The sequence below is a fragment of the Trichomycterus rosablanca genome, chromosome 1 (assembly GCF_030014385.1).
Source record: "Trichomycterus rosablanca isolate fTriRos1 chromosome 1, fTriRos1.hap1, whole genome shotgun sequence".
NCBI lineage: Eukaryota > Metazoa > Chordata > Actinopteri > Siluriformes > Trichomycteridae > Trichomycterus > Trichomycterus rosablanca.
In genome coordinates this window covers 83,591,996-83,614,979 of record NC_085988.1, presented here as the reverse complement: position 1 = coordinate 83,614,979, position 22,984 = coordinate 83,591,996, and the positions used below count along the sequence as shown (strand labels likewise).

The 22,984-nt window shown below is 44.5% G+C and overlaps 1 protein-coding gene across 7 annotated transcripts in view; it reads right to left on the bottom strand.

Annotated features, from left to right (window-relative positions):
- celf2 (cugbp, Elav-like family member 2) overlaps positions 1 to 22,984 on the bottom strand; it is a 231,081-nt gene that overhangs the window by 132,925 nt on the left and 75,172 nt on the right. For 6 of the 7 annotated variants that reach the window (XM_062996783.1, XM_062996789.1, XM_062996796.1 and 3 more), the window contains exon 1: positions 5,227 to 5,715. The exons of the other annotated variant lie outside the window; for it this stretch is intronic. In XM_062996783.1, coding sequence (XP_062852853.1) covers positions 5,227 to 5,345 — 119 coding nt within the window. In that variant the 5' untranslated portion in view covers positions 5,346 to 5,715. Of the gene's footprint in view, positions 1 to 5,226; positions 5,716 to 22,984 lie in introns of those variants that run through there. 7 annotated transcript variants of the gene reach the window in all.

The window sequence follows — 22,984 nt, the reverse complement described above, 5'->3', positions numbered from 1 at the left end:
CTCTCTCAATTCTCTTTACATTCCATTCAATTTAATTCAATTCGAAGTGCTTTTCTCTATTGTCTTACCATTCTTTTTCTATTCTCTCTATTCTCTCACAATTCTCTCTCCATTTTCTTGCTATTCTCTTTTTCTATTCTCTCTCCATTCTCTACCTATTTTTTCTATTCTGTCTTCATTCTCTCTCCATTCTCTCTCTATTCTCTCTCTATTCTCTCCCTATTCTCTTTCTATTCTGTTAAGAATTGTTGTGGCTAAAACACATGATTTAAAAATTAGAAGGGTGTCCCAATACTTTTGTCCATGTAGTGTAGTAACTATTAAAATTAATAATAAAAAATAAAAAATTAAATAACATCAAGGGACCAAAAATCAATTCATCTGTTTTTCTATAAAAGTATTCCTGTATTAACATCCCACATTCTCACAGATATCTCAGACCATCGATGAGACCGAGCACTGACCACAGACCACGTGTTCGGACCACAGACCACGTGTTCGTGTCCGCACGCTTGGTTTCTCCTTTCATCCCACACGAGTGACAGCCTGCCAGTGACCCTCCACAGACGTCTGTTTAAACATAACCACTTCACCACAATGGCAGGCTTTACAAGCCCCTAAATACAAGCTACAAATCCCGGCGTTCACGGCTGAGCTTTCACTGACTCTCGTAACTGAAGCTTTAAGGACGAAAACGTGGCTTTTTAGTCGACTTCATGCCCGCGAGCTACAAATTACAGACGGGATTAGAAAAAACAAACAGCTGGTGTTATTTACGACCGGCATGCGCGCAAGGTGCTTTCTCTCACGCTGGATTACAATAAAGCATTACCTAAGCAGGATAAACTCAACATGCTGGGGAAGGTCCTGTTCTTTTTCAGCATAAGCAAGGTCCATGAAGACGTTTCTATGAGGTCAGTGTGAGCCCTGACCTCAAGCCATTAAACATCTTCGGGATGAATTAGAACCACATCTACCACCACAGATTTTACTAAATGCCCACAGATACACTCCAAAATCATGTGGAAAGCCTTTTCAAAGGTGTGAATGGGTAGTCACTGGACTAGAGATTGAAAGGTTGCTGGGTCAAGCCCCATCACTGCCAGGTTTTCAAAAAAGGTTGAGAGTTCGAATCCCAGCTCTGCCATGCAGCCGCTGTTGGGCTCTTGAGCAAGGTCCTTAACCCTCTTATCTCCATCTCTGACCCCAGATACCAAACAAGCTGGGACATTCTCTTACAATTCTCTCTCAATTCTCTCACAATTCGCTCTCTATTCTCTGTTTATTTTCTTTACATTTTCTCTCTCCATTCTCTTACAATTCTCTGTCTATTCTCATATTTTCTCTATTTCTATGCTTTCTCCTTTCTCTCTTATTTTTCTCTCTATTTCCTCATAATTCTCTCGCTATTCTCTCTCTCCATTTTCTCTCTATTCTCAGGTTCGCAAGCAATAATAAATATATAGTAGGTAGAGCTTTGGGTTGAAAGGATTGAAAGGTTGAGATTTTGAATCCCAGCGTTGCCTTGCAGCCACTATTGGGCCCTTGAGCAAGGCCCTTAACTCTCTCTGCTCCAGGGCGCTCTGACCCCAGCATCCAAACAAGCTGGAATATGTGAAGAAAGAATTTGATTGTACTGTACGTGTGTAGATGTACTGTATATACGACAAATCAAGGCGTTCTATTCTATAAATAATGAATATACAAATATAAAGCGATAATGCAGTTGGTTTTGGAATGAATAGTGGTCAGGCGTCCACAAACTTTTGGCCCTTCTAATAAGACAGCTTACGCTCAATTAAAATTACAACATTAAGCTTAACCCTTTGATGCACAAGCTAAGCAAACCCCTTCTAATGCACAACATGGGTCAAAAATGACCCATATTCATCCATTCAAGAATATTTTCATATGCACATTTGTCAGTTATTCATGTATTTGCTGTCTTAGCTAATAAAAGCTATCTATACTAGAATATGTAAACAGCTAGCAAGCAAATAATATTGGACATATTCAAGATTCAAGAGCCTAATCTTTGGTTGTCTTTCAAAAGATCAGTAAATATGTTTTTGACTACAAACACTTACAAATGTCAGCAGTTCCTGTCAAATTCCATAGTACATACATAAGGGTCATTTTTGACCCATGTTGTGCATTAGGAGGGTAGTGATACAAAAATGATTTTTATTAAAAAAGCAAAAAATATAAAACTGAAATAAGGATTTGTGATGATCAAAAACAAGTTAACTGAAAAATTCATGGAAGCTTGAATGATGAAATTAATTTATTGCAAAGATATAGAAAATAAAAACTCAGTTGGGTCACTTTTGACCCAGGTTGTGCATCAAAGGGTTAAAGAGAATGAATGTGAAATCCATTACTGACTACAGAAACAAATCAATAAGATTACTAGTACACGTCATGGCCAAAACTACAGCGGTACCTTATAACTCGACGTCCCCTAAACTCAAAATCTTTGTAACTCGAAATTTGTACCTTTAAATTCACCGTCTTTTAACTCAAAGCCACTCCGAGAACCAACTGAGGTTGAGTTTCAAGGTAGCGCTGTACTGGGCCACACATCTTAAGTATTAAAAGAATTCATAAATATTAATCGTGGCATTGATGGGTAACACATGGCACACAGAGACACTCCCACACGCCCTCACACTCGCACATCTACACCGTGGTCGACACGGGCGGCTCTGTTTGACATTTCCTCGCGGCGAGAGGTTTATTTATGGTTGGAGGTAGATGAGCGAGTGAGTGCGAGTGTGTGTGATGTCAGAGGGCGTCGACTCGGGTCGTTGGGGAGATTCATGGTCCCGTGGGCCGCATTTAAAAGCCATTTAGACTGAGCGCGCTCAATGAGCTGGAGACCATAAATCCAGTCTTTAAACCAACAACGTCCTCCTTCCACACTGTACCGTGGCCTCGTCCCAATCCAGCACGCCTCCCTAATACATCATTACACAACTATAGTCAATAATACACCAATACCGTACACTGTTACACAACTATACTCAATAATACACCAATAAACTACACCGTTACACATCTATAGTCAATAATACACCAATACCATACCCTGTTACACAACTATACTCAATAATACACCAATAAACTACACTGTTACACATCTATAGTCAATAATACACCAATACCATACCCTGTTACACAACTATACTCAATAATACACCAATAAACTACACTGTTACACAACTATAGTCAATAATACACCAATAAACTATCCTGTTACACATCTATAGTCAATAATACACCAATACCATACCCTGTTACACAACTATACTCAATAATACACCAATAAACTACACTGTTACACAACTATAGTCAATAATACACCAATAAACTACACCGTTACACATCTATAGTCAATAATACACCAATACCGTACACTGTTACACAACTATACTCAATAATACACCAATAAACTACACTGTTACACAACTATACTCAATAATACACCAATAAACTACACTGTTACACATCTATACTCAATAATAGACCAATAAACTACACTGTTACACATCTATACTCAATAATACAGCAATAAACTACACTGTTACACATCTATACTCAATAATAGACCAATAAACTACACTGTTACACATCCATACTCAATATAACACCAATAAACTACACTGTCACACAACTATACTCAAAAATACACCATTAAACTACACTGTTACACATCTATACTTAGATATACTCCAATAAACTACACTATTACACAAATATACTCAATAACACAACAATAAACGACACTGTTACACATCTATACTCAATAATACATCAACAAACTACACTGTAACACATCTATACTTAACAATACACCAATAAACTACACTGTTACACAACTACACTTAATAACGCACCAATAAACTACACTGTTACACAACTGTACTCAATAACACACCAGTAAACTACACTGTTACACATCTAAAATCAATAACACACCAATAAACTACACTGTTACACATCTATACTCAATAATACACCAATAAACTACAATGTTACACATCTATACTCAATAATACACCAATAAATTACACTGTTACACAACTATACATTTTCCTCTCATATAACAGCAGTGCTCCTACATACAGAAATGCTTTGGGCACAAATTTCTACAGTCGTGTTCCAAAATCCTACAGCTAGATAATAATGTGAGGATTCTGTACTGGGATGTGTAGCTCAGTGTAGCTCAGTGTAGCTCAGCGGTTTGTTTAAGGTGCTACTAGTAATCAGAAGGTTCCTTGTTTAAGCCCCATTACCCTGAAGTTGTCACTGTTGGGCCCCTGAGGGAGGCCCTTGATTCTCAGTTTGGCTTGAATTGTTCTCACTTTGGATGCAAGTGTCTGCTAAATGCTGCAGATGTAAATAGTGTACGCTTTACTCACCCCCCCCCAAATAAAAAAATATGTATAGCATGTTATTGTGTGTGTACTACCCTCTCACACCTGTATTCTAATACCCTAATACCCCATGATGTACCCCAGGGGTAAATAATCCATACGAGGACTATCAGACAGAGGGTGCGGGAGGGAACGAGGGGGGAAAAAACGAGCGGCGAAGTGGATGACAGCCGCATTGTCGGCCTGTCCCATTGTCGACGATGCTCTCTTCAGCTCATTCATCCCTCCCTCCCTCGCTCTCTCGCGCCCTTCCTCCTCGCCCACCCCCCCTCCCTCCCCCGTACCTCTCCCCCGAAATCCTACTGTCTGAGAGACATGCAAACAAAAGCGGAACATCGTTCTGGCAGCGGGGTGAAGCTCTGCCCCCCTTTCTCCATATTCTACCCCCTTCTGCCTCGGAATCGACAACATGAGAATGTATGATGTGTTTTTCTCAGAAACGGTGGCATTCACACATTACAGATCAAAGGAGGGTAAAAATATGAGAGGGACGGAGTTTGGGGTGCAAGCAGGGCCAGTTTCGGCTGTCCCTTGTGAGTGCGCTGCGAGTGCCTTCCTGCTATTCGTCCACACACACACACACACACACACACACACACACACACACACACACACACTATATAAAATATATATAATAAATAATATAAAAAATATCTGCCGCCCCAAACGATGGGACAGAAAGGAAATGTGGCAACAAAACATCCGGCATCCAGAACCCACCCCCCTAAAATCCCAAACGGACTCACACACCCCTCAGTGACCCCCCGGCGAGTGTCCATGTGAGCTTTACCTCAGCAGCAGCTCCTCGCTGGTCCTCATGGTGACGGGGTTGCTGGCGGTGGACGAGTAACGCATGCCGTCCACACACACACCGGGCACAAAGCCTCGCTCGGACGAGTGCTCCAACATTGCTGCAAGTCAACGCGCTTACACACACACACACACACACACTCACTCATGCACGTGCACTACGCTGCACACACACACACACTCTCACGCACCCACGGTCCTCTCGCTGTTTCGGGATGGGTCCGTCCGAGCGCCCGGCTTTAGATCTCTGTGGCTCTGGGGTGCGTTCGCTAACACTCAAATCCCACCGATGTTCTGTTCTGTTCTTCAGGCTCTCTGGTGCAGCACTCCCACACTCTCACACTCTCACACTCAGCCAGCCCTCAGCGCTCTCTCACTCTCTCTCTCTCTCTCTCTCTCTCTCTCTAGCTCATCCACTCGCACACCCACTCGCTCGCCCCCTCCCCTCACACACTCTCTCTCTCTCTCTCTCTCTGTCTGATTCACTGGGCTGTAATAACCGTTTCTGACAGCTCATGTTGTTGTTGTGGGCCAGTGCTGACACGGTACCGCCTGCTGCTGCCCCAGACAACCCACTTCCACATAAAGTCAACGATAATATACATTAATAATAATAATAACAATAATAATAATAATATAATTATTTATTTTTCTGTACTCTGCACAGACACCCAACCCATCACAAAGCAACATTCTCGCACATCTACTTTCTCCTCACACCTTAAAGCACTTTATTGTGACCAATCCACCATCTGCATGTTTGCTAAATAGGATGAGTACCTGGAGAAAATGTATTATATATACATTATACTATAAAGAAGTCATTCGGATTGAGTGACGAAACGTATCTCTACAACAAACTTGTGTCCAGATGAACTGATTCAACTTTGTGGATTTGTGTACCTGGATTATTGAGCATGCATCAACAGATTATAGTATAAATGTTGTTAATTATTATTATTATTATTATTATTATATATTTTTTTAATTATAATTATTATTGTTATAATTTATTATTACATAAATCTTATAATTTTCTTTATTATTATTATTAATAATTAATAATAATAATTGTTGATCATTGTTTTATTTATTATTATGATTAACATTAATGCATTATTTTTATTATTTATAACCATGCTACAGGACATTTACGATAACAACAATAATAATAATAATAATAATAATAATAATAATAATAAAAATAGTAATAATAATAATAATAACAAGTATAATAATAATAATATTAATAACACAAATAATACATTTAATAATTAAAATATTATTAATAATAATAATAATAACACAAATAATACATTTAATAATAATAATATTATAATATAATATAATTATAATTATAATAATGGATAAATTATTAAAAACCATAATAATAAGACCATAAACAACAACAGCAATGATAATAATCAATTTAATAATAGCACTAATAATATGTTTAATAACACTAATATTAATAATATAATAATATTATTACAACAAAAAGTAATAAAACAATAAATATTTTATTAATAATAATAACAACACCAACAAAACAATAATATGATAATACTACTACTAATAATAGTAATATTAGTAATAATAATAATAATAATAATAATAATAAATGACTACATATTTATGTTAGCATATCTTCAGATAATATAAATTGTAATAAAATATTTTAAAATGTTTTTTTTTTTTTTTTTAATAAAATAAAATAAATACATAATAAAACATTTATAGTTAAATTACATTTTAACCAGGTCCTTATTCTACTTATCAAAATATGCAGAAGGTGGATTGGCTATTTTAAGTTTCCTCCTGGTATGAATTAGTAAATAATATTCAGGATCTGTATTAAAAGAAAATATTACAGCTGTACGAGATCGACTGTGAATATAATGATACCATGAGTTGGTCAGGTTGGCGCCTCGCAGCAACAGAATTCCTGAGCTATTGCTTTTGCATGTTCTCGCACGTTCTTGCAGACCATGCAGAAGGTGGATTGGCTACTGTAAGTCCAAATTTGAGTAAGTAAATAAATGTGTTTTCTGTCCTTTGTTGAACCCTGCTGTAAACGTAGCCACACACACACACACACACACACACACACACACTCACACACACACACACACACACACACTTATTCCGAGTGCTGTATTTGGGTTAAATAATAAATAGCAGCTGAGGAAAGTGAGTGCTATTCTTCCATTCTGTTCGTTTGTTCGGCAGCAGCAGCATCTCGCACCACGTTTCCATCTCCTCTGAGCCCAAGATTATCCCGCCGAGAAAACACACCACTCACACCAAATATGGCCAATTCACACCTGAGCTGAATTAAGCATTGTGGAGCGTTAGCTCCAGGCACCAGCGCATCATTTTTTCTCCGTGGGCTGACACTGAATCCGTCTGATAGTCCGTATTATGATACGAGTAAACACATCAGTAAAGGGTTTAGGGGGTAAAGGATTTAGTAAACCACATCTTCCTGGTCAGGGTCGTGGTGAACCCTGCATGAAGCCTGGACAGGACAGCAATGCATCATGGGGCAAAACACTGGGAGCAATTTGAAGCACTCAGTCCACCTACTGCATGCTGCAAGGGGAGAACATACAACTCTTCTGAGTGTTACAGACTGTAGGCGAGAATCAAACCCAGGTCCACAGGGCTCATGCTGCTGGGTGTCACCCACTACCATGCTATTGGGGTAGTGCAGCGGTCTATTACACTAGTTCACTACCTCTGAGATCCAGGTTCGAATCTCTGCAGTGCTATCACCTGGACGGGTGTCTACACGGACGTGATTGGCAACGCCTAAGAAAGCCATGACCGTAGTCCTGGAACAGGACCCACCTTGATCCTGACCAAGATATAGCAGTATAGCCTGTATAGCCAAACTGTATAGCCAAAAGTATGTGGACATCTGACCATGAGCTTGCTGGACACCTAGTTTCAAAACCATGAGCATTAATAAGGTGTTCATATGGTGTCGTTCTCCTTTTTGACACTGTAACAGTCTCCACTCTTCTGGACTAGTGGACTAGTTCAAGCCACTTGGTTAATGTACTAGGCTTATTCAAGTAACTTGGTTAAGGTAGTGGACTAGTTCAAGCCACTTGGTTAATGTAGTGGTCTGGTTCAAGCCACTTGCTTAAGGTACTAGACTACAAGTAACTTGGTTAAGGTGGTGGACTGGTTCAAGCCACTTGCTTAAGGTGGTGTCATTCCCCTTTTTGACACTGTAACAGTCTCCACTCTTCTGGAAAGGCTTTGTACAAGATTTTGGAGTGTGCCTTTAGGAATTTGCACTCATTTAAGTAATGAAGTGCTTGTGAGGTTATACTGAATTTGCACCCATTTAAGCAACCCATGATTATGAGGTCAGGCTTCCTTCACGCCATACGTGTCAGGCTGGAACAGATAAGGCCCTTCCCCAAACTGTTGCCACGAAGATGGTACCAAATAATACTTTTGTGCTGCCCCTCGGACACACGTGCACTTACTAGCTGCTTCTTTTTACCCGCCAGCGGTGGAATCTCACAGAGAGCTGCATCACGTAGGCTCGTCTGAGAGGATCAGCGAGGAACCCGACGACCCTCCCTCCCACAGGCACGGCCATCCGCGTCAAAAGCACAACCGTTCTTTCATATTTTACTCATTAAAAATGCGCCAAAAAGCTCATAATATATAAAATGAAATGATCTAAATCCTCGCCGTGAGTAAGAACGCTTCTCTGACTTCCTGCATCATGTTCGGCTGGATGAATCTTGACGTTATTACCTCCGCGCGTAACCCGCTCAGTCTAAAACCCTTAGCGATGAAGCGCGGCCGCCTTTCCCGTGGATCCGCGCGCTAATGCTACTTTCGCTTAGACAGCAGGCAGGCGTGACAGACGGAATCAGAACCTACGAGGTGAAGCTTAAGGTCCCGGAGAGACGCGCCGCTTCCCATCGTCAGCTGATGGAAGTCGGGAGCGGGGGTCGCATCGCCAAAACCTCGGCATTAGCAGATAATAACCTCACCTGTCATCGCTTCTCAGCGTCCGTTACTCTCATCTTTCTGCTCTCGTCCTGCCGTTCCTGCTTCTTCAACCACTTTTTTCCCCTGACGTTACACGAGTTGCTTTTTTTTGTGTCATGTCTGCTCCGCTCCATCAGCGCTTCATCCGGTGATTTCAGGAAATATTCGGTATAGAATAGAGACGTCCACACTACACCCCACGGGCCATTTGAGGCCCGTTACCATTTTTAAAACGGCTCACGAGGTATTTTATTATTTTTTTCTGTTTTATTTATGCATTGCCTTCCATTTTCTCCCATTTTAGCGTAGTCAATCTGTCTTCCACTGCTGGTGGATCCCTGATTACAGTCGAGGTGGGTATATTGCTGCTCACGCCTCCTCTGACCCGCACGCAGCCCTTTGCGAGACCCCTTTTCACCCATGCACTCTGCACAGGCGCCTCTCTATCAGCCAATCAGGGTCCTCACACAGCATTTGAAGACCCCGTCCACATAGTCCGGTCATCCCGCCCTAGCAGAAACGTGTCTGTTGTTGCAGGCACTGCCAATAATGCCCGCTAGATGGCGCCCAGCCGACCGGTTTCGAACCGAGGAGTTTAGAATCTCGGCGCTGGTGTGCTAGCGGACTATCCCGCTGGGCATTGCGAGGTATTTTAGAAATAAAGTTAAAGTCGTCCCGCTAGCTTGAACTGTTTGAACTCTAGGTGGCGCTCTCAAATAAAACAAATCTAAAACTCTCCCCGTCTTCTTTCCCCCGACGTCACACCTACATTAACCTTCCCCAGTTTCTGGATAAACGCGGCGGCTCCAGAGAAACGAAAACCAGACGCCGAACGCAGAAGATTTCAGATTTTTGACGCTGTAACAGTCTCCACTCTTCTGGAAAGGGTTTTTACAAGATTTTGGAGTGTGCCTTCAGGAATTTGCACCCATTTAAGTAATGAAGTGCTTGTGAGGTTACACTGAAGAGAAGATTCGGTAAGGTTGAGGTCAGGGCTCAACAATAATTATTGCTGACAGGGCAGTGATAGCTCAGTGGTTAAGGTACTGGACTAGTAAACAGAAGGTTGCCGGTTCAAGCCCCGCCTCCACCAAGTTGCCACTGTTGGGTCCTTGAGCAAGACCCTTAACCCTCAATCGCTCATCGTGTTCAGCTCATTGTGTAAGTCGCTTTGGATAAAAGCGTCTGCTAAATGCTGTAAATGTAAATAATTAGCATGACCCCAAGATTATGAGATCAGGGTTCCTTTACGGCAGACGTGTCAGGCTCTTCCCCAAACTGTTGCCACAAGGATGGAAGCATATAATAATTTGATGTATTGAAGTGTCTGATTTTGGATAGTAATTTTTGCTCTTTCATGTTTATTTGTTGCAACTTCTGTCCTTGCACCACCACGGCCTTGACCGGCGAGAGCCGCGGAATAACATGCTGCCCCTCGGACACACGTGCGCTCGCTAGCTGCTTCTTTCTCCCCGCCAGAGGTGGAATCTCACACAGAGCTGCATCGCGTAGGCTCGTCTGAGAGGATCGCGAACACGCCGCATTTGCAGTAGCAGCGAGGAACCCGTCGACCCTCCCTCCCACAGGCACGGCCATCCGCGTCAAGAGCACAGCACACCTACATTGACGTTCCCCAGTTTCTGGATAAACGCGGTGGCTCCAGAGAAACGAAAACCAGACGCCGAATGCAGAAGATTTCAGGCTCGCTGGGAGTTCAGAGGGAAGTGGGTATGTTTAATTTAAAGAAGTATAATAATCTTCCCGTTACATGACACTGTGGACGATAGATCATTAATCACTCAGATAAACAGGAAGTGGAACTGTTAGTAATCAGAAGCTCTGTTATATTTTTATTAGGAGTCTGTGGCCCCGTGGTTGTGGCCCCCAACAAAAAGTCGGATCCCCCAATAGAAGGATGTTTTACCCAGCAGCCACAGACAAATCGCACATCATGAATGCTTATTCGCATTCAAAATCGTTGGCTGCCGATCAAACACACACACACACACTTTTACTTACACTTGGGGGGCAAACGAGCAGTGGAGCGAAGGTGGAATATTTACAGGAGAACCAGTACAGAACCCCCACAGACACGAGAGACCAGACAAAACCCCTCACAGACTGTAACTGGAGGCTGGACTTGAGCCCCAGATTTTTAATTAATATTATTAATCATAATTAATAATTTATTAGTAGTAATAAATTCCGCTAGCCCATTACAGCTGGGATCCGGGGTTTGAATCCTCTGTTGTACTACTAGGGGCAGTTGTAGCGTGGTGGTTAGGGTAATGGACCATTAATCAACCCCACCGCTACCAAGTTGCCACTATTGGGCCCCTGAGCAAGGCCCTTAACTCTTTAATTGTATTCACACTTTGGATAGAAGCGTCTGCTAAATGCCGCAAATGTAAGTGCTATCGGCCAGTCGGGCATCTACAAACAGACACGACTACATATTGAGGCTACATATGGGGTGTGTTACTGCATTACCGCACCCACCGCGACCCTGACCAGGATGGTGATAAATAAGCGGTGGTGATAAATCTCACTGTACCATCTGTGAGCCTAATAGATGAATCTAAATGCCAGGAGAAGCCACCTGCTGGAATGCCTAGCACCAACCACACTGGTGGGATACAACTTTTATTCAGGGAAGGTCCTCTTTGGGATGAATTAGAATGCCGACTCAAGGCCGCGCCGTGACATCATCGATCGTCAGGCTGCTTTCGCGTCTGGATTGCATTGCACTGGACTGGCTGCGCCATGTGCTACTGGTTTCTTGTGGAATGAAGCTTCACTGCTTTACTGCACTGTCTTTACAGCTCGAATTTAATCTAATGTTATGCCTGATCGGTGTATATGTAGGACACAAACACGTGTTGTTCCAGTGTCCACATACTTTTGGTCACGCGGTGCGTCAGAGCGTTCACACCGAACCCGAACACGACAAAACAAAACGAGTGTGAAGCCGACGATGCCGTGCGATGCCGTGCGATGCCTCTTTCTCTGGGTAATGAAGGCTTGTCTGAGGGAATGTAACGGCTGTCGAGGATAAGCCCCCCTGAGTGGCAGGCATATGGGCACAGCTGGGCAGGAGAGCTGGCGCAGAAACGGAAATGCCACGTTTATTACGGATCAGTTTTAATTCGAGATGCTTTAACTGGGGGGTCGCGCGCCTCTCCGAGCGCCGATCTGGGAGCCCGCGCGCTCATCCGCCGTGGAAGCGGGCGGAGGTCTGAAGAGAGCCGGCTAACGACGAGAGGCAGGAAAGTGCTGACAGGTCTCCAGAAGTGTGCCAGCTACTGATTTCCTCTGATCTCCAGCAATCACACTCGATTAGTCATGTCTGAGCTGAGCGAGGGGAGCTCGTTATGAGGCATTAGCGCTTTCTTTAGCGTTAGCGCTCAGGGAACAAAAGCAGCGGGCAGAAACGAGGCGTCTCCGTGCCAAGGCTCGGCGCATGAACTGTTGTGAACTGGGTTGGAAAAAAAAAGGCCAGCGGGAACAGGCTGTACCACAAACATCACGAAGACACGATTTCAGATCCTCTAGCTCCATAATGTATATGGTTTTTCTAAGAAGGCTGTGGGAATTTGTGCCCATTTAGTCAAAAGAGCACGAGATGAATGGCTGAGCAGCCTCAGTTGATGTTCCGAGTGAGGCTGAGGTCAGGGCTCTGTGCAGGCCACTGGAGTTTCTTTAAACCAGTCATGTCGGAACAGGAAAGGTCCTTCCCTAAACTGCTGCTGCACAGTTGGAAGCATGTAATTTCCTTAATATGATTGATTTATTACACCTGTTATAGAACTGTTATAGAACTGATTCCTAATCAGGTAAATGCAGCCGGATAATCGAACACACTGTATTTAGTTTAATACTGACTCTCACTTTCCAATCACTGTTAGGGTGGAAGAGTGGTCTCCTCAAACGAACTACAATTCCCAGAAGCCACAGCGCCTGTGAGTTAGTCTATTTAAATCAAACTCAGCGATTCTTCATCTGAATCTGACTCGCGAGTCGCTTCCTCGCTTCAACTATTATTCCTCTGTTTTCTCTTCCTTTTCAGGTTTGATTTTTGATAAGAAGCATCCAGAATCTCGTTTGATTGGTGTATCAGCTGATTGGTGGATTGAGTAGCTGGTTGGCTGACCCCGGTCGTGGGTCCCACCTAGGACTTTTTTTCCAAGTTTATCATTGGGAAAGAAGCATTTGGACCTCGGTCCACTGGTGGATCGAGTAGCTGGTTGGCTGACCATGGTCGTGGGTCCCATCTAGGGCTTTTCCTTTCCAGTAGTCGTAGTTAGGGTCTTACCCATTTTTTTACCCAGTTATTTATTTTCTCTATTGTTCTGTGCTCTGTACCTTGGGTCATGTTTCCCACAGTTGTACCAGTCCGCCCCGTTACACCTTCATCAAGTGTATATCGACCCTTTGTGGTTCCAAGCAAACTACAAATCCCAGGAACACTTAGCGCCTGTATTTGAGGCTATTTAAGGATATCCAGAATGCCTGTGCAGTGCCGAATCATTCCTCAGGCTTGTTTTCTCGAAGATACTTGGATAATTGGTGGATTGAGTAACTGGTGACCGCAGTCGCAGATCCCACCTAGGGTTTTTTCCTTCCAATAGTTGTAGTTAGGCTCTTATCTATATAAATTTAGTTATTTATTTTCTCCATTTTTTCTGTGCTCTGTTCCTTGGGTAATATTATCACCTTGTTTTAATACTGCTCGCTTCTGTGTCACAGGAGCCCGTTCTGAGTAATTGATTATTTTCCTTGAATCAACTCGTTAACAGAATCGAGCCGCTGAATCGACTGACTCACCTGTTCAGTTCTCTCTCGGCTTTTTCCCAGTTTAACACTGGCTGACTGCAGTTTTCCCCTCCAATAGTTGTAGTCAGGGTCTTACCCATTTTATCTAGTTATTTATTTTCTACATTTTGTCTGTGTTCTGTACCTTGGGTCCTGTTTCCCACAGCTGGTTTGTCTCTGTTGTACCAGTCCACCCCGTTACACCTTCATGTAGTGCTTCATGGAGCAGGAAGCGTAGACTGAGCTGTTGTAGTTCCAAGAGAACTATTAATCACAGGAACACTCAACACCTGTATTTGAGGCTAGTTAAGAAAACCCAGACTGTCTGTGCGGTGCCGAGTCATTCCGCGTCACTGAAGCCCTTTTTTTAGTAATTGATTATTTTTCCTTGAATTGACTCGTTAACAGAATCGAGTCGCTGAATCGACTCACCCTGTTCAGTCCTCTTTCACTTTTTTCCCAGTTTAACACGGTAGAGAAGCATTTAAACCTCAGTCCATCAGTGGATCGAGTAGCTGGTAGGCAGATTGACCAAGTGCTCTCTCCATTTTGGTGCCAGTTAGCATTACAGAGGATTATAAGTTTCCTCTTCGTCTATTTAACAGTGAGTCCGGGCCCTCGTTTATCATTGTAAGAGAAGCATTTAAACCTCAGTCCATTGGTGGATGGAGTAGCTGGTTGGCAGACCGACCTAGTGCTCTCTCTAATTTGGTTCTAGTTTGCATTCCAGAGGATTACAAGTACAGTAGTACGAAGTCTCCTCTTCGTCTATTCAACTATAGCCCGGGCCCTCGTTTGTCAGTGTTTGTTTGTTTGTTTATTAGGATTTTAACGTCATGTTTTACACTTTGGTTACATTCATGACAGGAACGGTAGTTACTCATTACACAAGATTCATCAGTTCACAAGGTTATATCCAACACAGTCATGGACAATTTAGTATCTCCAGTTCACCTCACTTGCACGTCTTTGGACTGTGGGAGGAAACAGGAGCTCCCGGAGGAAACCCACGCGGACACGGGGAGAACATGCAAACTCCACACAGAAAGGACCCGGACCGCCCCACCTGGGGATCGAACCCAGGACCTTCTTGCTGTGAGTGCTACCCACTTAGCCACCGTGCCGCCTCGTTTGTCATTGTAAGAGAAGCATTTGGACCTCAGTCCATTGATGGATGGAGTAGCTGGTTGGCAGACCGACCTAGGGCTCTCTCCTTTTTAATGCTAGTTAGCATTTCAGAGGATTACGAGTACCGCCTCATCTTCGTCTATTCAACTGTAGGCCAGAGCCCTCGTTTATCATTGTCAGAGAAGCATTTGGACTTTAGTCCATTGATGGATGGAGTAGCTGGTTGGCAGACCGACCTAGAACTCTCTTCTTTTTAATGCCAGTTTGCATTCCAGAGGATTATGAGTACCGCCTCATCTTCGTCTATTCAACAGTGGGCTCTGGTCCTCGTTTATCATTGTAGGAGAAGCATTTGGACCTCAGTCCATTGGTGGATTGGGTAGCTGGTAGGCAGACTGACCTTGTGCTCCCTCAGTTTTGGTGCCAGTTAGCTCGTTTATCATTGAAAGAGAAGCATTTGTACCGCAGTCCATTGGTGGATTGAGTAGCTGGTAGGCAGACCGACCTTGTGCTCCCTCAGTTTTGGTGCCAGTTGGCATTCAAGCAGATTATGAGTATCCTCTCCCCTTCATCCATTCAACAGTCGGTCTGGGCCCTCGTTTTATACAGACAGTAGTGAGTTACCCCACACGCCCTTCCCCACGTAGCGGGTGATTTTCTATTCCTAATTGTGTCCTTGTATTGTCCTACCTGTCCTGATTTCGTTCTATACGCGCTCACCAGTGCCCCTACACTTGACGCACACTAAAGTAAAAACGAATCGAGTGTCTGGACCAGCCCCAAACGTATTGAGCTCAATATTATGTCTACATGTCTTCACCATAACAGATTACCCTAAATTCAGATCCGTTTTTCCTCCAGCCCCTCCGTCTCTCTCGCTTCTCTCCTCGCTGCCTCGTTCTCCTGAAGGAATGCACCAAAACACCGATGAATAATTTAGGCAAAAGAAAAAAAAAGCTTGATGCAGCACTTTCGGCTTGAAAGAGGAAATCATAAAACTTGCATTAGCGGCAGGTTTTCACAATCAGGCCGCCGACGTGAGGAATTAATCCGAGATCTTACACAGACAGGAGCGGCGGAGCGTTTCCGGCCTCGGGACGGTCAAGGTTAAGATCCTACGCTAGCTCGGTTTCATCAGAGCTACTTAATTAAAGGCCTAAAGGCGAGTGGGGGCTTCGACTAGCGGCTGATCTGAGGGACTGAGGGGCCAAAACTAGGATTCGGTTCTAAGGTCCATGTGATGTCCAGCTAACGTCCAAGGGGCTAAACTTCAGATCTTACAAAGAATTTAAGCAGACGGACCATTATTAGGTGGATTTACCATCAAATGTTCTTCAACTGGTGATAAGGGGTCTCGCTGTGGTTTGGTGGAGACCAAGAGCCTTAATAAACTCTTGCTGGTGTGTTTTTATTCTTGCTGGTGTGTTTTTCACTCTTACTGGTGTGTTTTTACTCGTGCTGGTGTGATTTTACTCTTGCTGGTGTGCTGGTGTGTTTTTACTCTTGCTGGTGTGCTGGTGTGTTTTTACTCTTGCTGGTGTGCTGGTGTGTTTTTCTCTCTTGCTGGTGTGCTGGTGTGTTTTTACTCTTGCTGGTGTGCTGGTGTGTTTTTACTCTTGCTGGTGTGCTGGTGTATTTTTCTCTCTTGCTGGTGTGCTGGTGTGTTTTTTACCTTTGCTGGTGTGCTGGTGTGTTTTTCTCTCTTGCTGGTGTGCTGGTGTGTTTTTTTACTCTTGATGGTGTGCTGGTGTGTTTTTTACTTTTGCTGGTGTGCTGGTGTGTTTTTACTCTTGCTGGTGTGATTTTACTCTTGCTGGTGTGTTTTTATTCTTGCTGGTGTGTTTTTATTCTTGCTGGTGTGTTTTTCACTCTTACTGGTGTGTTTTTCACTCTTACTGGTGTGTTTTACTCTTGCTGGTGTGATTTTACTCTTGCTGGTGTGCTGGTGTTTTTTTACTCTTGCTGGTGTGCTGGTGTGTTTTTCTCACTTGCTGGTGTGATGGTGTGTTTTTCTCTCTTACTGGTGTGTTTTTTACTCTTGCTGGTGTGTTTTTTACTCTTGCTGGTGTGTTTTTCTCTCTTACTGGTGTGTTTTTTACTCTTGCTGTTGTGTTTTTCTCACTTGCTGGTGTGATGGTGTGTTTTTCTCTCTTACTGGTGTGTTTTTTACTCTTGCTGGTGTGTTTTTTACTCTTGCTGGTGTGTTTTTCTCTCTTACTGGTGTGTTTTTTACTCTTGCTGTTGTGTTTTTCTCTATTACTGGTGTGATTTTTACCACTGCTGGTAATGTTGGTGCTGCACAGCAACATGGGTTCTTAAGTCCTGGGTTCGAACATTCCTTTCTGTCACCCTGGTTTCCACCAACATCCCAAACCATGCAATAAATCAGACTGGTGCTACACTGGTGCTAAATTGCTCCTGTACTGGTGTATTTCTGCTTATTCCAGATGGAAACGGACCCACCGCAACCCTGATCAGGATTAATAGGTTATGCAAGTCAAATAAATGTATTTAGAGAGTTTATTCCTGCCTGTGCCTGCCTGCATAGCTGGTCATGGGTGAGTGACGCGGTGCTGTTACACACACACACACACACACACACACACACACACAGTCACTGGTGCAGCACCTAACAGACAAGCGGGCGGAGATGTTCTATTTTCAGCCATTACCAGACAGAAATTAATTTGTCACCTTCCATTAGAGTCCTGATTCTAGAGCAGTGGCCCTGTCTCCTCAATTATCGCTGTCAAGCACACACACACACACACACACACACACACACACACACACACACATACACATACACACACACACACACACACAATCACACAATCAATTGTCCTGTCTGTTTATGGTATCAACGCTCTGCTAAGATAAATTAATGTTTTCACAAAAGTGGTTTTTCTGGTTAGTATTAGCACTTGATAGAGAGAGAGAGAGAGAGAGAGAGAGAGAGAGAGAGAGAGATAGAGAGAGAGAGAGAGAGTGTGTGTGTGTGTGTGTGTGTGTGTGTGTGTGTGTGTGTGTGTGTGTGTTTATAGGCTATTGCGTATTCTGTACATTAAGATGCTAATGATGGAGAAAAGGCACCTTTTCTCTGTGGTGATGTTAGTCTTAGTGACAAAATAAAAAGTTGTAACCACTGTACCTGTCAGTCCCAGTATAAGAGGTGTCGCCTCTGTACCTGTCAGTCCCAGTATAAGAGGTGTGACCTCTACTTATCAGTCCCAGTATAAGAAGAGGTGTAGCCTCTGTACCTGTTAGTCCCAGTATAAGAGGTGTGGCCTCTATCTGTCAGTCCCAGTAAGGAGGTGTGGCCTCTACTTATCAGTCCCAGTATAAGAAGAGGTGTCGCCTCTGTACCTGTTAGTCCCAGTATAAGAGGTGTGGCCTCTATCTGTCAGTCCCAGTAAGGAGGTGTGGCCTCTGTACCGGTCAGTCCCAGTAAGGAGGTGTGGCCTCTACTTATCAGTCCCAGTATAAGAAGAGGTGTAGCCTTTGTACCTGTCAGTCCCAGTATAAGAAGAGGTGTAGCCTTTGTACCTGTCAGTCCCAGTATAAGAAGAGGTGTAGCCTTTGTACCTGTCAGTCCCAGTATAAGAGGTGTAGCCTTTGTACCTGTCAGTCCCAGTATAAGAAAAGGTGTAGCCTTTGTACCTGTCAGTCCCAGTATAAGAAGAGGTGTAGCCTTTGTACCTGTCAGTCCCAGTATAAGAGGTGTAGCCTTTGTACCTGTCAGTCCCAGTATAAGAAGAGGTGTAGCCTTTGTACCTGTCAGTCCCAGTATAAGAGGTGTGGCCTCTACTTATCAGTCCCAGTATAAGAGGTGTGACCTCTACTTATCAGTCCCAGTATAAGAAGGTGTGGCCTCTACTTATCAGCCCCAGTATAAAAGGTGTGATCTCTGTACCTGTCAGTCCCAGTATAAGAGGTGTAGCCTCTACTTATCAGTCCCAGTATAAGAGGTGTGGCCTCTACTTATTAGTCCCAGTATAAGAGGTGTGGCCTCTACTTATTAGTCCCAGTATAAGAGGTGTGGCCTCTACTTATCAGCCCCAGTATAGGAGGTGTGGCCTCTGTACCTGTCAGTCCCAGTATAAGAGGTGTGGCCTCTACTTATTAGTCCCAGTATAAGAGGTGTGGCCTCTACTTATTAGTCCCAGTATAAGAGGTGTGGCCTCTACTTATTAGTCCCAGTATAAGAGGTGTGGCCTCTACTTATCAGCCCCAGTATAAAAGGTGTGATCTCTGTACCTGTCAGTCCCAGTATAAGGTGTGGCCTCTACTTATTAGTCCCAGTATAAGAGGTGTGGCCTCTACTTATTAGTTCCAGTATAAGAGGTGTGGCCTCTGTACCTGTCAGTCCCAGTATAAGAGGTGTGGCCTCTACTTATCAGTCCCAGTATAAGAGGTGTGGCCTCTACTTATCAGTCCCAGTATAGGAGGTGTGGCCTCTACTTATCAGTCCCAGTATAAGAGGTGTGGCCTCTACTTATCAGTCCCAGTATAGGAGGTGTGGCCTCTACTTATCAGTCCCAGTATAAGAGGTGTGGCCTCTGTACCTGTCAGTCCCAGTATAAGAGGTGTGGGCTGTACCTCTTAGTCCCAGAAAGTGGGTGTGTTCTCTACTTATCAGTCCCCAGCATTCGCACATGAGGCCAGTCTTGCGCATGGAGAGTCACACACTGATCTCCACGTTCCTCCACTTCTGTACAGGCGCCTTGCCCTCTTTTTAGTCCTGTCTTTTCCCACCCAGCAGACTAGTGGCTGATTTTGTCTGCTGCCCTGTCTGCACTGCCAATCGTGCCTGCTAGGGGGCGCCCAGCCGACCGGTAGCACAGCTGAGAAACAAACTGTGGAGTTTAGAATCCTAGCGCTAGGACAAGCTGCTCAGTGGTACTTTACATCATCGACGCCACGCCTCATTAGACTCCACAAGCCTCCGAAACTGCACCCGTCAACCTCACCGCCGACAGCGGGCGTCCGCACGGCACCGCTTACATCAGCCACGCGAGCGAGACGATGCTAACGGCGTTCATTAGCCCGCACGCATTAGCATTTGGGATGATGTCTCCTATAATCGGCGGTTCTCCTCATAACCTGAGATCGATGTGTGATACCGCTGCCTGATTCTACCGGGAGATGGGCACTGAACCCAAAATGATCTCTGTTTTTCATTTATTTTATTGGTGGCGTAAATGCGCCGCCTAGTTTAGCTGAAGTTATTTTCCAGACACATCCGAACTAATCTCATCACAACGATCTTTTATCATTATTTATTTATTCCTCTTAACCACGCTGTGCAAAATAAAAGAGAGCTAAACCAAATAATACCAAAAACAACCAGGAGTGTCCATGTACGGAAGCTTCGGGCCCTCTGATACAAGAAGGGCCCTTAGTGTACTTCATGGAGTACTCCTGCCTTGCCCCTAGCATTCCCAGGTAGCACCGGACCCACTGTGACCCTGACAATAAGGTTCCCAATTCTTCCCTTAGGGTGGCATGTTCTCGTCATCTTTGTGTGAGTTTCATTTAGATACACTCCAGACCTTCTTCTGACTCTCTAAAGCATGCAGAAGGTGGATTGGCAGCTCCAAAGGTGTCATAAATGATAGTCGTGCTGTACAGTGTGTGTGTTTAAGTGAGTGCCAACATCGTACACACGGTACACTGTTGGCATAGCGACGCAGTAGTTGGTGTGGGTGTCGTCCAGCTATCGTTTCATCTTCACTAAATGTTTCTTCAACATTACAAGTCGTTCTGGTCAGGGTCATGGTGGGTCCTTAGTGTACTTCATGGAGTACTCCTGTTTCGTCCCTAGCACTCCTAGGTAGCACTGGACCCACCGTGACCCTGACCAGAACGACCTGGTTTGTAATATTGAAGAAACAAATAGTGAGGAAGAAACTATAGCTGGACGACACCCACACCACCTACTGCGTCGCTATGCCAACAGCGTACCGTGTGTATGACACCGTAGGTGATTTTGAGCTGCCAATCCACCTCCTGCATGAGTCAGTGTGTATCTAAATGAAACTCACACAAAGATGAAGAGAGCATGCCACCCTGAGGGAGGAATCAGGACCCTTATTATACTTCATGAAGTATTCCTGTCTTGCCCCTAGCATTCTCAGCTAGCACTGGACCCACTGTGACCCTGACCAGAACGACTTGGTTTGCAATACTGAAGAAACAAATAGTAAAGAAGAAACTATAGCTGGACGACACCCACACCACCTACTGCGTCACTATGCCAACAGTGTACCGTGTGTACCATGTTGGCACAGTGTCCACATCGTCCATCACTCACTTAAACAACACCTTAAATGACACCTTAGGTGATTTAGAGCTGCCAATCCACCTTCTGCATGATTTAGAGAGTCAGATGAACTTCCGGAGTGTATCTAAATGAAACTCACACAAAGATGAAGAGAACATGCCACCCTGAGGGAAGAATCAGGGTCCTTCGTGTACTTCATGAAGTATTCCTGTCTTGCCCCTAGCTTTCCCAGGTAGCACTGGACCCACCAGGACCCTGACCAGGACGACTTGGTTTGTAATATTGAAGAAATAAATGAATGACCTCCTTGCTGACCCCCTTCATTTTAGCAATGGTGAATCGTAATTTTGGGCAATGCCCTTAAAATTCCTGAGGTTGGAAACCACGAGAGTGGGCACTCGGTTGGCACAGCTAGCCCACCTGTGCTGCGTTCTGCTATCAGCCGACCGGGCGCCTGCACAGACACACGATTACAGACACAAAGCCAATCATGGGCCTGTGCAGGAACCCTGTTTAGGTCGTCGTCCCTCCCCCTACAGACACACAGCCAATCCGATGTCTGTGCAGGAACCCTGTTTAAGTCGTCCTCCCTCCCCCTACAGACACACAGCCAATCCGATGTCTGTGCAGGAACCCTGTTTAAGTCGTCGTCCCTCCCTCTACAGACACACAGCCAATCATGTGTCTGTGCAGGAACCCTGTTTAAGTCGTCCTCCCTCCCCCTACAGACACACAGCCAATCCGATGTCTGTGCAGGAACCCTGTTTAAGTCGTCGTCCCTCCCCCTACAGACACACAGCCAATCGTGTGCCTGTGCAGGAACCCTGTTTAAGTCGTCCTCCCTCCCCCTACAGACACACAGCCAATCCGATGTCTGTGCAGGAACCCTGTTTAAGTCGTCCTCCCTCCCTCTACAGACACACAGCCAATCATGTGTCTGTGCAGGAACCCTGTTTAAGTCGTCCTGCCTCCCCCTACAGACACACAGCCAATCCGATGTCTGTGCAGGAACCCTGTTTAAGTCGTCGTCCCTCCCCCTACAGACACACAGCCAATCGTGTGTCTGTGCAGGAACCCTGTTTAAGTCGTCCTCCCTCCCCCTACAGACACACAGCCAATCCGATGTCTGTGCAGGAACCCTGTTTAAGTCGTCCTCCCTCCCTCTACAGACACACAGCCAATCATGTGTCTGTGCAGGAACCCTGTTTAAGTCGTCCTCCCTCCCCCTACAGACACACAGCCAATCCGATGTCTGTGCAGGAACCCTGTTTAAGTCGTCGTCCCTCCCCCTACAGACACACAGCCAATCGTGTGTCTGTGCAGGAACCCTGTTTAAGTCGTCCTCCCTCCCCCTACAGACACACAGCCAATCCGATGTCTGTGCAGGAACCCTGTTTAAGTCGTCCTCCCTCCCCCTACAGACACACAGCCAATCGTGTGTCTGTGCAGGAACCCTGTTTAGGTCGTCCTCCCTCCCTCTCCAGACACACAGCCAATC